This window comes from Octopus sinensis, linkage group LG5 (genome assembly GCF_006345805.1).
Source record: "Octopus sinensis linkage group LG5, ASM634580v1, whole genome shotgun sequence".
Taxonomy (NCBI): domain Eukaryota; kingdom Metazoa; phylum Mollusca; class Cephalopoda; order Octopoda; family Octopodidae; genus Octopus; species Octopus sinensis.
This window is the reverse complement of record NC_043001.1, coordinates 600,459-616,198: the sequence shown is the minus strand read 5'-3', so window position 1 is coordinate 616,198 and position 15,740 is coordinate 600,459. Positions and strand designations below refer to the sequence as shown.

The 15,740-nt window shown below is 35.8% G+C and overlaps 1 protein-coding gene across 3 annotated transcripts in view; it reads left to right on the top strand.

Moving 5' to 3' along the window:
* Positions 1-15,740, top strand: part of LOC115212029 (irregular chiasm C-roughest protein) — a 275,233-nt gene that overhangs the window by 55,692 nt on the left and 203,801 nt on the right. For all 3 annotated transcript variants that reach the window (XR_004999319.1, XM_029780828.2, XM_029780829.2), the window contains exons 2-3: positions 1,263-1,345; positions 10,999-11,106. Coding sequence is in view for 2 of the 3 variants with exons in the window: in XM_029780828.2 (XP_029636688.1) it covers positions 11,001-11,106 (106 nt within the window). In the remaining variant the exon portion in view is untranslated. The remainder of the gene's footprint in view (positions 1-1,262; positions 1,346-10,998; positions 11,107-15,740) is intronic.

Below are 15,740 nucleotides of genomic sequence, written 5' to 3'. Positions count from 1 at the left end.
GCAAAAGCCATCAGCACAGCTTCTCCTCGCAAACCAAACCAATAAAAGATCGTTTTAAAGAGTCGGTGTAACTCTGACTGAACAAATCTACAACACAGACATAGTACAAACACAAGCTTCAGAAAGCCTTGGACTACCTGGCAACCACTCTACACATTGCAACATACAGTGGTGAATTCTTAAGGAATGCAGTTTACTAATGTAGCCTGGTATTTTATCTACCTTTCAGGCTTTTCTTGTATCCATGTTGTTATTGTTTAACTCCAGGTCAGGGTATAATCTGAGAAAGATTTGGTTGCTATTTCTAGCAGCTTCAGTGACTTGTAAGCACGTAGATTTTGACAAAGCCATGATAGACAAGGTAGATGCAGTCAGAGTACAGTGGTTAGATTTGATATTTTAGATTAATTGAAATGAAGAAAATTCTTTTTTTTTATTTGCTTCCACTATTTCATATTTAAAATTTTATAACAAAACATAAAACTGAAACCAAGAAGTTGTGTAGTTCCTACAAGAAAAAGACAAAAAAATTTTTCTCTAAAACCAAATCATAGCTTTAACCATGAAGACTAAAACAACTTAAAGAACACAGAATGGTTTTATTTATACATATCACTGTAGTAACACATACCTTTTAAGAACCACAAAGGAGCTACCATAGGGCTGCTCTACCTGCTAAAACAACAGCCAAATCTAACTAAAATCTGACACCACAATCTCAATTAACAAAGGAAGCATTTTTTTTCTGCTGTAGGCACAAGGCCCGAAATTATGGAGAAGGCGGGGCAGTCAATTAGATCGACCCCAGTACGAAACTGGTACTTAATTTATTGACCCCAAAAGGATGAAAGACAAAGTTGACCTTAGCGGAATTTGAACTCAGACTGTAAAGACAGATGAAATACCACTAAGCATTTCACCCGGCGAGCTAACATTTCTGCCAGCTCGCCGCCTTAATCAAAGGAGACATTGGGAAAAACATGGAAGGTGGTTATAATGCTTTGGATAATAGGTTTGCTTAATGAAGGTTCACGTGAAGTTTATAAAACAATAATTACTATGAGATAGTTTTTAATTAGGACTAATTATTATCTTAGTCTTAAGAATTTGGATACTGACTGTTTTTAGTTCCATTAAATTCCCATTTATTCCTGCAAGTGGGTTAAGACTTTGCTAATTTAAGCCTTTGCTAATTTAAAATCAAAAGCAATTTTTTTGAAAGATATTTTTCATTCCTTTTTCTTTTTCTCTGACTTTTGCAGGTGAATTTATTCTTCTTGGAGTGTGAATGGTTTCTCCTCATCTAATCTTGGTAGCACTACCAAAATCATTCCATTTATCACTGGTAAGAGTCTTTCAAGCACTTTTCTTTTTACTTTTATAATTGCTTTGGCAGTGTGCAGTTACCAGAGTCAGAATATTCTATAATTATTTAGCAACGAATAGAATATTGGGTTTGAACAAAAGCTGGTACTGTCTCAAATTCAAGAAGCAGTATTTAGATATTTATACATACCTTTATTCAACTATTTGTCCCATTTTGTTCCACTACTTTCATCAGCTTTGAGCCAGCTTCATGGTCACATCCTCCCAGAACTTGGCCTCTTTTTGAGTAATGAACTAGTCTAAGTGGTTTTGGAAGTCTTCTAAATAATTGAAGTTCTTTCTATTAAGAGAATTTTGTAAGGAATGAAATAACAAGGTCACAGGTGCAAGGTCACATGAATATGGTGAGTGTAGTGGAACATCCCAGCCAAGTTGTATCAATTTCTGCAGGATCTGCTAGGAAACATGAGATCTAACATTGTCCTGAAGGCAAAAAATACCCTTCTGATTAGCCAATTCTGGTCATTTTGCATTGATTGCCTCTTTTAATTAGTCTAATTGGAAATTATTGTGTGAATCCAGTGCCTGATTTTGCAGAAGGAGCACATAATATACAGTGCCCTTGCAATCCCACCAGAGTATCACATTCTTTGGATACTGACCAACTTTTGCAGTGATTAAAGATGATTTATTTACTTTTCTCCAGGACTTTTTTCATTGCACTTTGTTGTAAACAATCTATTTCTCAACGATTTTGTAATCCTTCTTTTCAAAAATGGGACATTGTTGTTGCGCTCAAGCAGAGAATCACAGACATGAATGCAATCATATCTTTACTGTTAAATTATGTGGTTCCCAGACTTTATAGCAACTCACATAACCAAGTGTTTTTTAAATGCCTTAGAACACTCAGATGTGATATGTAGAGTCTCTCTGAAATGTCTTATGTTGTGTGACCTGGGTTATTTTGATTAGTGTTTGCATTTGGTCATCATCAACAACTCTAGACCTGCCAGAATATTCACAGTCTTCCATATCAAAATTTTCACTCCTAAATCTAATAAACCACTTATGGCACCATCTCTAAAAACAGCACATATCTTTTTTTTTTTTTGCTGTTTGGACAGCATTTTTTGCCTTTCTGGATATAAAAGAGCATTAAATGATGAATATGAATTTCATTGTTTTCCATTTTCCCTTTTAAAACTTCCACACAGTAATTATATAGAAGACGCACAGCTTTTTGATATCCTCAGAGCTGCTGCCATGAAAACAGCCACGTATGTGTATATTGCGGGCGACTTCAATTTCCCTGAGATTGACTGGGAGGCCTTCCATTGGCCACAAAGTGTAGACGATTTCCTTGAACTGGTGCTGAATTCAAATTGGTCCCAAGTTGTTACCTCCCCCACAAAGGGTAACAACACTTTGGATCTGCTACTTACCGCTTCTCCTGAAGCAATCATTAGTGTCACTACTGAAGAACCTTTAGGTGACTCTGATCATTCCATGATCATGGCCGACTTGTCTCTGATTGGTTGTAACAAAAAACACAGACTTCCCGCTTTGACTGGAATAAAGCAAACTGGAGCTCTTATTGTACTGAGCTGCAACGCCCAAACTGGCTCGAATTTTATGCCTCTGGAGATGTGGACACTATACTCCAGAACATTCTGAATTCAATATGGGCAGCATATGCAGCATCAGTACCACGCAAGCACAAAAAACCACCCAATAGTGCAATTTGGGAGACTGCAGCAGTCCAACTTGCCAGGAAAGAACGCCGTAATGCTGAACAGGAATACAAATTGCACAAATCAGAGAGCAACAGGAAAAAGCGCAATAGGCCAGCCAACCACCTCAAGCAGGTGACAAAAAAGGCAGTGCTTGAATTTGAACAACACATTGCAGCTAACCCTGACAGCAAAGTGTTCTGGAAGTATGTGCACTCAAAGCAGAGACCCCACTCTCCAGTTGGTCCCCTTCGCAATCCCCACACAGGACAGATTACTGGCAATCCCGAAGAATGTGCAGAAATCATTGCTGGATGCTATGCCGGCATCTTTACTGTCGAAGACCAAAATGTTCCATCTTCATCACCACTGACACCGGACTCTATATCTACTATGCAATTTACACCAGCAATGCTGCAACGCCACCTTAAAAATAAATGCAATTATGCCTCTCCTGGTCTCGATGGTGTTACATACCTACTTCTCAAACGCGGTGGGTACTTTCTTTTTTCCCTCTCTTCATTTTATTTTATGTAAACTCCACTTATTATCTTTGTAACGTGTCCTTCATAGCATTGCTTTTGTGAAAAACAAATCCTTAATTTCATTTGGAAAAGAAGATGACAGTGGAAAGCATGTTGCAGCTCCCAAGAAAATTTCTTAAAAGATGAGTAAGGGTAGTGAACTGACCCAATCCGAGCATGTGCCTGATAAGGAAGGGTGCTCACCCTTAGCTCTCATGATGATTGAGTTTTTGTAACATTTGTCTGAGATGGTTCTAAGCAGTCATCACTCTTAATGGGGAACTGAGTTTGTTGGAATTTTGTTGGAATTTATTATCAGTGTTTTTACATGGCCTAAATAAACCCCTCATTATGTTAGTCAGTTGGACAGTCCATTGGTCAGGTAAATGGGCATGAAATGAAATTAGTTTTGATGATAAAAGAACTAAGCCTTCTTACTAATAAGTGCAGTTGTGCTAGCATCAGCTGAGATATTGGTTAATGGAGATGTTGGGTGGAGAGGTAAAAGTGTAATGTTTTCAATACTTTTTTTATTTTTAAATTGTCCAATACTCAACATCTGTGCTTTGGTGCAATTAAACATAGAATACAGATAATGATAGCTAACAGCTAACAAAAGAAAGAATGAAACAGTTTGAAGCACTGAATTTTTATAGTTTTTCAAATAAAGCATTAAGATTTGTTTAAACTTTACCAACATACAATATCAAAATGATATCACACTGGGGGACAAACTTGTAAAAGTCTTTTTGTGCCTAAGATTTTAGACCAATTCTAGGTTTATTCACACCACTGAATGACACTGAAACATTACTTTCATGAGATGATTGAGTAAATGAACATGGTATCACCTGTAACTTTCTATGCTTGTTTCATTCTTATCTGATTCAATTTAGTCATAAATCTTGTATGAAGCCATTTTTTTTTTATCCAAAAGGCAACAATAATGATTTGTAGTCGTCAGTTCAGGTTGTATGCATAACAGTTATGGATATAACAAATTTCAATAACCAGAGCTGATGTAGAAAAACTAATGACATGTTTAGAATTAGCGACAAAAAATTATCTAAAAACAGGTCTAATATAACAGGCACCAAATTCTGAGTTTCTTGGTATTATAGGTATAGTCTTTGATTTTGTCCCGTAGTTAAGATTGTTTACTTCTTTGAATAAAGTGAAAAACAATAGATTGAAATTATCTTCAATACTATCTAGGAGAATTTGTACACCATCTCAGGAATCAAATATTTCAGAAAATATACAATTCCACCTTACAATTTTCAAGAAAACCATGGGATTTTTATGGGTACTACTAGCTATTATTAACACATGCTTTGCTTGCTGTAGATGAGATACACTCCAATGGTCTAGTGATCCATGTGTTGTCCAAGAACATCTACCAGTGAGCTCAGCATGCAGTGGCTGTTTGACGTGAAGATGTAGTTCCTAATTGTCAAGCACATCTTTCAGTAACACATCCCTTTGATGGAGCTGCAGTCCCAGACTAGGAAATAACTAAGCTGGCATCTTGAATATCATCAGGTACTCGACTAAATTCTACCAGTCAAGCAATATAGAGTGGGCATGAGGTGTGAAGGAGCAATGTCATTCTTGGGGAAACTTTATATGTTAAAAACAAACTAGCTTTCATGGATAACTCCCAGAAATCCTAAATCTTGGCAATGCTAATAAGAGACACAAATGACTCAAGACAAATTCTGCAAACATAGAAATGCTATTAGAAAGGACTGTCCAAAATGTACACAGAAAGACAAAACCATTTTGCTTGCACTAATTCAGCTAACTTGTGGAATTATGTGGAATTGCTGCTGTTACACATAAGATGGAGCCAACTATCAGCCAATTCCATTGTGAAGATCACTCCCTATCCTCTGTGAGAGCATGTAGTTTCCCTGTCTGGTGGCTGTGTGAGGCGGATGAGACTGAAAGGACTAAGAACAGGTACTTCATTGGTCAAGTTTCAGTTCCACTTAGAAAGGAAGGTGGAGGGTGGAGAGGAATGTACTCTCCCCTCATGAATTTCTCAAATGGTGGATGACTGTGAATGTTTATAGTGAATAAAACTGCTCTACACATACACTTGTAGGTCAGGGAACAAAGCAGAGAGAGAGAGAGAGAGAGAGAGAGCATGGTGATGAAAATGATCTTAGGTCTATGGTGTTTTTTGGCAGGCTCTAGGAAGAGGTCCTTCTGTATTAGGAAGCCTGTATCATCCACCCATAGGTACAACTGTATGCTAAATAAAAGTTTTTTAAATCTCATTTCGTATTCTTCCACCAACACAAATCACCTCTGATTTCCTTGAACTCTAGTATTTAACTAATGAAATACTCAAGAATTATACATTATTGAAATAGGTTAAAGATGCAAAGGACATTTTCTTGTAATAATTGTTTGTACCTATAAGGCTATTTAAGAATTAAATGTCCTCCTAGCTAAAGGCACAGTACAGTACAAATGAACAAATAGTACAAGACAAACCTTAAACCCTCTAGCTAACAACTTGGCATTCTCTGTACATGGCCAGCTGTAACTGTCTTTCCAATGAATTTTATGGTTTTTAAATCAGAATTCAGTTCAATTTGCTAATATTGAATAAAACAAAAATGGAAAAGTTATTTGATTCCAGTCTCTCCCCTAACATTATGATCCTTCAATTCAGCTAAAAACTTAATACATTCTAAGCTGACTCTCCATAGCATCAAAGAAACTTCACTTCTGACTCATCAAAGATAGATAAGCCAGTGATCTATAAATTTATTGATACAACCAAAAACTATAATTTCTATGTCTCATCTACTGCAAGGATATAGACAAGGAGTACTATCTACAATATCTGAAAGGAGTCACTTGCCATTGCACTAACTGCACTCTCTTTATGCACAACAGCAACTCAGAAGCTAATTATGAGAAGCAAAAAAGAAAAAAATTCTTCCAGTATCACATAACTGGTTGGCTCACATTGCAAATTGCTGGCAAACTCTCTGCCAAAAAATTCTTCTCAATCTTTGCAGGATCCTACTGATCATTCCCCAACCAAGATAGGTTTATTAGTAGAACTTCTGGATATACTGTCCATTTTATTTCCAGCTTCACAAGCATCACAAAATAACCAACCACAAAACTTTCCTTCTATCAATCTCTTCACAAACTGATTCACCAAATAACTTCTCCAAACACTGCAAAAAGGTTCCATTACTCTCAAACCATGGACTACAGAAGTAGTACCTACCCATGCCAAACTTTAATCTTTTTCTACTGACTCCAACTAAATCTATAGAAATATGCAATCCTATTCGTTAGATGGCTAACATCTCAGCCTCTATTGTCTTCACACCAATATCTTTGATCACTGGCGATTTGCCCTCCACCATCACATTTCCTTTTGATTTAGTTTAGTTTGGCTACTCTTCTATGCAGATGACACTACACTTCAGTGTTCTTTAACCTCCCACGGACCATCACAGACCTTGTTGCAGACCCAACCTGTCTCCATAGAAACATTCCTCAAATGAGATGTGATAACCTAACCTCTTCCAGTAACACAAAGACACAATCCCTTAACATGTTAAGGAAACAACCTTGCACAACACTCTCCCTGTTCACTGGCAGGGAACAGCTGAACATCTCAAACTCACTAAAAATACTTGGCCATTATAATCACAGACATAATAAACATACTCACCAAAATTGCATACCAAAAACTAGACCTTTCCTTTAGAGCCAGAAAATATGTCAGTCCTCTTTTATCTCACATGGGTTATATATCTGGGATGGCTCAATATGTACCAACATTTTAGAAGACATCCCAAATGAAGCCAATTAATTTATTAAAAATCACCAACATAAAAAATAAAACAACTGACTTCCAGATATATTTCTTCTCCATTCCACTTCTATTATTACTACATTGGTCTTTGTTTTTCTGAATAAGCACTCAGTCTACCAGCTCCACCTATGTTCGTCCATAACTCCATTGTCTCCTCATCATTCCTACCATCTCAAGGTCCTTTGCCCAATCATTCCTTTCCAAAGAAAGTTCAAATTAGGCATCAAATACATCTTTATCACCCCTCCCACCTTCTTAAAAGTTTATCAAAGATACAGCCTAGTCTTGATTAATGAATTTCTTAAAAAGTTTTGAAGTTCAATTAATGTCATTCATTTCCATCCTCCAAATTCGATTACAATGCTCATAGCAATATATTCAATATGTCGTTAGATTCTACAGAGTGAAAATGTTTCACCAAGGAGGATTAGAAGCTAAATTTCCATCTATGCAGGATATGAACCACCAACTCTATGGCTGATTATCAATTAGTGTGCTTCCCACTTAGCCATCCATGCCCTTCACTTTAGTTTCAAATTTTGGTAGAAGGGCAGCTATTTCAGGAGAAGATATAAGTCAGTTATATCGACTCCAAGAGATTCTTCAACTGACACTTATTTTCTCGACCCCGAAAGGATGAAAAGTAAAGTTGACCTCGGCAAGGTTTGAGCTCAAAACGTAAAGATGGATGAAATGCTGATAAGCATTTTGCCTGGTCTGCTAACAATTCTGCCAGATTGCTGCTTTCAACCCTCCTCTTAATATTAACAAAGAATAACATATCAAGAACTGCAAACCCACCACCACAACCACCTCCTCTTTCTCTTCTGAAGTGTTGGCTTTGCTTCTGGAATTTACTCTTTGGGAAAGAGTTTAGAAAACTGAAAATATATAATACAACTCTTTCTGATAAATGTATTTGTTTCTCCAAACAGAATATTAAAAAATAAATGAAAGAAAAGGCAACAAAGCAAAAGTCAGATGTAAATTGACAGTCATAGCACCATAGAGTTATAGAGGCAATAATGTAAAGAATATTTTTAATGTTTACTTTGGTCTGGTTGGAAATCCAAACAAAAATCTACTAAAATGTTACAGTTATAGCCACTCGGTTGTTAGAAAAAGATAAGAGAAGTCAAACAGGAATATCAGAAGAATGAATAATGTAAATTGAATAAACAAGTCAAAGTATTAATAATGAAGGCTTTTGAGCTATCTTGAAAGTAGAAATGATTCCAGATAAAATATATCAGTATTTCAACAATTTTCAAAGTTTATACCTTGCATAGAGACCCCACAAAACTCTCATACCTCTCAATATATCACTATGATACTGAAGCTGAAATGAAACTGCTTGCTCTATAAAACTAAGCTATTATTGTATTTTGTGGGTCATGTATTTTACAATATCCAAACTACTGTTACTTGCACAAACTCGGATATCTTTTTATGACAACTTTCAATAGTAATAAAGCATTGAATAACATAAACTTAAATGAAATTATTATCAAACAAACAATAAATTATTGTTTGTTTGAAGCATTCAATAGTTTCTCTTACTTGACCATCCAGACAATTTGGACAACAAACCGTTATTTCTGTTGAGGAAAAGTTTATCCAGATTCTCACCTAATATCACAAAGAAATTTAAAAGAGCTTTTCCGTATTCTATATAGATTGATTGACATTTCATGATCCACTTAATTCTAGATAATCCCACTTTTCACAGACTGTTTATTGTAAGTAAGCATTACTGTTTAACTAACTCACCTATCGAGCCGTTCCTGTTTTCATTTCTGACCTTTTACATCTGATGCCAGGATATTTAGGCAAGCCATTAATACTGATAACTTCTTTGCAATGACCTAACTAAATGGACTCAATATAATCTGGTTATCTAATCATAAAATTATTTCTTCCACTTAGATGCTACCATCTATCACAAACTGGCAGTGACTGATATCAGTCGTAGCAGTGATAAGGTCAACGAAAACTTTGACAGAGTTAGATTAGAACTTAGCAGGAGTGAGTCCTCATTTATTAAGACACGGGATGAAAGTAATGGAAACTGTCATAAATCTTACATAGGCACTTTCCCTTCAGGTAATGATGATGATGAGGATGATGGTGGTGGTGGTGATGGTGGTAGTGGTGGCTTTGATGAGATTGGTGATAACGTTGTTGCTGGTGGTAGCATCGCAGTTTTTTAGTCTTAAGTCTACCTTGATCAACTAAACTTAAGATCAAAAGCATTCCATTCATGACCATCCTAACATTGTTTTCAAGCAAACACTTTTTTTTAAAGAAGTTAGGTTGTAACTTGAAGGAGACATAGCTGCTGTTTCTAGCATGTTGAGCAACTGTCTGCCTTTTTGAAAATCTTGCCTTTTGCTGAGATTGATGATAGTAATAGTGGTGGTGGTTAAAATTGATATAGTGATGGTGGTAGAAGTGAAGACTATGATAATGACAGAGGTAAGAAGGGGGGGTTCTGGTTTCAGTGATTAGACAGTGACCATGCTGGAGTACTGTCTTCAAGAGTTCTAAAGGATCACATCAACCCCAACACTTACTTTTAGTTTGGTTTTTATTTTATTGATCTATATTTATCAAATGGTTAAATCACCTTTTTTCAGCCTGCATAGTTTTTATATCAGCAAACACACACACACACACATACACACATGTGCATGTGCGTGTGTGCATGAAAGCCAATTGTCTAAGGTGCCATGCAATGGAACCCACAAACCTGTAGTCACAAGTCAAATTTCGTAACCACACAGCTGTGGTGGCACTATGTAAAAAGCACCCATACTGGTACCACATGAAAAGCTCTTGTGCTGGTGCCACATGAAAAGCACCCAGTCCACACTTTGTAAAGTGGTTGGTGTTAGAAATGGCTGCAGGAACCATGCCAAAACAGACAACGGAGCCTGCTGTAAGTTCCCTGACTTGCCAGCTCTTGTTAGACCAAGATGGTCTGACAAGAGCTGGCAAGTCAGGGAACTTACAACAGGCTCCGTTGTCTGTTTTGGCATGGAAAATGGAAGTTGAATGATGATGACGATGACGACAACGACACAGAAATCCAGGAGAAGGCAGAGGAGGAGGAGGAAGAGGTGAGGGCAAAACAAACTTCATGCTCAGCAAAATACGAATCCACCTCCAAACTAACAGTTGAATATTTTTCAGAGACATGAGATGTACCAGCAAACAATTAACACTTTCAGTTTGTGTTCATAGAAATTAAAAATGAAAAGAAATTGCAATTGAAGTGAATTAATGTTTCCTTTATTGCCAAAAATATTTGTCACACTTTCAGTTCTTCATATCTTTCAAGAATTACTATTCTTAGAGAAATGCATCAAGTTTGCAAGCAAGGGAAATTATGCAATAATTAATTGCAATTATAAGTTGAAGAAATATATCTTAATATAGTTTCCAACCATAATAATTTCCAACTAGCACTAACCATGTCTCATATAATCCTTATTGGCTGCCATCTTACCGAATTTCCCAATTAAGTTTCTCTCTTCTGAAGAATCACTTTTTTTGTTTGTTTCAGAAATGAGTTGTATTTTTGGATATTTACAAAATTTTTACTTGATGGAGAAAATGTTATGGATTCATTTCTATCTTGGTTTACTGTCTGCAGGTTTCATTACAGCCAAAGGTAAGTTAGATTCAAATACTTTTTTTAAAACATCCGAGACACTGAATAAGCAACACCATCTTTTCAGCCAACGAACAAGTTTATTTCCATTGTTAAATCCTTTAGAAATAGCAGCCAAGTCTTAAACTGCACTCTTCTCTCTTAGAAAGGAACAACACATTGGACAATGTAGTCCAAAATATTATATCTCGAAAAGAAGACATGATGGTCATGACTGAAGCATATCTGATCATAAGCCTGTTTGATCAGGATCGACCAAGGGCTAAACAGCAATAACAATACCAATCAACATTATTATTGTTGTTGTTGTTATGGTTATGGTAAAGGCAGAATATTGAAGGTAAGATTTGTGCTAGTTAACCTCGGTTGTTGAGAAAACCGGAGATCATAGGAGTTTCAGCCATGACCATCCATCTTTAATGTATATCTAAGACTACAGTGATAGTAGGGCAGGATTTGAAGATTCTGCAGCTTTTCTAGAAAGTCAGTAATAAAGAGGTTGACTCTTGCTGGAGGTGAAGAGGACAGTGAGAGAATTGGTAAGCAAAGTTAATTTGATGGAGAAATTGGAATTTAGCAGAGCAAGTTGAGAGGTGACAGGCAGACAGATACACAGAGTTAATTGATGATTAAGTACTATCTGTAAGTGTATTAGAATTAATTACAAAAAGTGACAGCGAGTGTAGTGTTTGTGATGCTAAGATGTAAATGGATAATGAAGGCAGCAGGCTGGCAGACTCATTACCTCACGGGTCAGAATGCTTAGCAACATTCCAGCCATCTTCATGTTCTGGTTTCAAATTCTGCCATGATTCACTTTGCTTTTCATGTTTTTGGGGATTGATAAATTAAGTACCAGTTCAGCACTGGTATCAATGTAATCCACTTACCCACACCCCAAAATTACTGGCTTTACATCTTAAAGAATGAGAAGATATTGGGCTGAAACAAGTGGAAGTCTTTTGATTTTTTAACTGTCCTTGTGTCCCTGAGCAACAAGCCAACAGCTTCAGTTTGCCTAAATCAATAAAAAACCAAAAAAAAAGTTTCAGCTCCATCTTCATGAGTGAGTGGTTTCTTGTGGAAAATTCATTTAGATAAAAAAAAAAAAGATAGTTGCATGAAGAAGGAAACTATGCCACCTGTGTAAATGCAAAGGGATAAATGGGAAACAAAAGGCTTGAGTTTATGTTCTGCAATTATTGCTTACAGATTAGAGAGAAATTTCAATTAAAACCACTATTGATCAGCAGCTTTTAATATTTTTCATGTGTGGGAGTGTCTTAATAAAGAAAACAGAAGAAATAAAACAATTTTCAATTAAATACCTTAATTTCCAATAAGAACTGAACCACAAACCTGAAGCTTACTTGGTTGTCAAAAATAATTAAAAATTATTGCATCTAGACCCCTGCCCCCTAGTGATGCTACTGATGGTGGTGTTTGTTGGCATTCTCGGCCAACAGATTGTGCCATAGCCTTCAAATACAGGTGTTAGCAGCAGGAAGGCCATCCAGCTATAAAGACAATCTCTATGTATTTGTCTAACTTATACTTGTGTGGAAAAAGAGAGAGAAATAAATGAATTTACACACACACAGAAGATGGAGTGTACACTGCTGCTACATAAAATGCAATACCAGCTGGTGGTGAGAAGTGGGCACTGAATGCAAAGGATATGCAAAGACTGGAGAGAAATACAGAGAATGTGCTCAAGCAGATGTTAAGGTCTATGAATGTCAGGGAAGAGATAAGCTGAGAGATTAACTGCGTACAAGAAGATTAAGATGTAGAATGAAAGATAGCAATCAAATCTCTCTCATATATTCAACTCTCTTAAAAAAGAAGGACACATTAGACAGTGTAATTCCAAGGATACAAAAGGTTGGTCATGTTTGAAATATCCTTAATTATAAGTATGCTGTATTGTAAATAATCAGGGGCAAAATAACAACAAGGATACTTTGAATAAGATTGTATTGAGTGCTGTGTGCTAATCGAAAAAAAACTAGATGGTCATGGCTAGAATGTTTATGATTAGATGTGAACTTAACCTCAAAGTGACATGGTGTTAAACAAGAAAGCTTTTGCTTGACTTACATTTAAATCGACGATTTCTCAACACGTTATAAACAGGTAAAAGTCTTAAATATTAGGATAACATACCTCAATACCAATAAGGTTAAATAGCTCAGTTGAAATATCAGAATATTTTAAAGAACCAATATTTTCATGCCATAGGTTGGTTCATTTCAGATGAGCTGACTCATTTAGTTCCAACATGACAGACATGAATAAAATATCTACAGGTGGAGAGCTGGCAGAAACATTAGCAGCAAGGGTGAAATGCTTAGTGGTATTTCGTCTGTCTTTACATTCTGAGTTCAAATTCTGCCAAGATCAACTTTGCATTTCATCCTTTCAGGGTCGATAAATTAAGTACCAGTTGCGTACTGAAGGTTGATCTAATCGACTGGCCCCCTTCCCCAAAATTTCGGGCCTTGTGTCTGATTCTTCTGCTTCTTTTGCATGTATATATATATATATATATTTCATCAACAGAAATTCTAAATTGTGCGTGTGTGCTCTGAACAACCATGGTGAGCTCTTCTCAAGGAAACTATTAACACAGAAGCAACCATTTTAAGTCATTTAGCCAATGAAGGAGTTTCTACATGGTCACTCAACCCGATAGAACTAGCAGCAAAAGCCTCCTTCAAAACACAGCCAGGAGTTTTAAAGGAAGGCATAACATATAGGATGATACAAATTTTAAGACATTTATGTCTGGAAAGAGAGAAAAATAGCTGAAAGGGCTTTGAATCACTGGTCTGCTCATTTTGTGACAACACAGTGTTAAACAAGCACAAAACATTTTATCAGCAGTTTTAGCTAAAGACACTCTATTTTCATTGATAAGTATCTCAAACCTTGTTTTATGATTTGGGCAATACTCATTCTAAAGACAACTGGTGGGAGTGCTATATTGAGTTACTGCATTATGGGATAATGATTGCATTGATTTCATTAAAAATATAGGGGCAATCAAACTATGCACATAAATCTACATCACTTATCCTGAACATCTTGATTTTATTTAAATTTATTTATGTCCTGAAAATGGTAGCGCTCATAGTTCAGGGTAATCCCCTCAAATATAAAACATGTAAAGGATGACCATAAGACTGGTGTTGTTGGTTCAGAGAGTTTTAAAAGAATGCAGCTAACAATAAAGCTTCAGTTAATATTTGAAGTGCAAGGAGGAAAACACAGGCTCACAGTAAATGGGATCAGTTGTTGTATGATAAAGGGATGATGACAGCTAAATTTTAATTGGTTAAAATTAGTATTGATGTTGTTAATTGAGTATTTGAAATGAAGTCAAAAGTGAAGCAACAAATTATTTAAACACAAGCACCAGAGTTGCGATGTTGGAATGCAAGGTTGCTGATCCTGAATTGATGCTTTAGAAATGTTTCAGTGTTGTGCTCCTAAGTTTGCTAGTCTGAACATTAAGCAGAGTCTACTTCTGCTTCCTAGTGGAATGGTTAGCGGTAAGACAGGAGGGGTATCCAGTTGTGCCCCAACAGAATGGAAATCTTTGAGGTTTGAGAAAGAAGAAAAAAAGAAAACAGATTTGGTGAATAAAAGCTGGAAAGTGAAGATCATTCAATGAAAATGTTCAAATCACCATTGGGTCAGTTACTTATTGTTGTTTGGCTAAAAGCTAACCTTGGTCAAGAAAATCTTCCTTTTTAATTGTGAGGTGTGATATGAGAGAGATTTCATAGCTATTTCTTGTGATTGCTCCTAATGATACCAACCTATTGTAATTGTTGTGTGAGAAAGTATACATAATATGATTATAAAATATAGTGTCTTTCAAAAACATCCTGAATTTGAACACTATATCTTGAGTTTAAGAAAAAACAAAACATTTTATATATATACATATATATATATATATATATATATATATATATATATATATATATATATATATATTATATTATAATAAAAAGATAAAACCAATAATGATTTTACCATGTCGTCAGTGCAGAAATAAAAACCTCATAGGTAAATTTTACAAAATATTTTATAATTATATACATAATTATAGCAAAGGATTGGCTTTATGCCTCACCAAGCACTGCAAGAAATAGATGCTAAATCCCCTATTACCAACTTAAAATCTCCGAGAATAACACACTATATTGTAGGTAGGCAAAAGAAAAATAACGAATCAACAAGGTTCGATTAATTGCATACAAGTTGTGAATTCTACTTGGCAGTGTATTTTTACGAGTGTGGATGGATATTGGTCATGTGATGTCACTGTTTACATGCATATTTTGAGACACTCATAAATTTATGCTATAGAATACTGTCACTAATGAGAGCAGTGGGTAAAATATTTTTACTTTAAGCTTGAAACACAATCTTGTATGCAGTTAGATGAACCCTGTTGATTCATTATTTTTCTTTTGCTAACCTACAATACAGTGCGTTATTCTTGGAGATCTGAAGGTGGTAATAGGGGCTTTAACATCTATTTCTTGCAGTGCACAGTGAGGCATAAAGTCTATCATTTGCTATAATTATGTATGTAATTATAAAATATTTTATATATATAT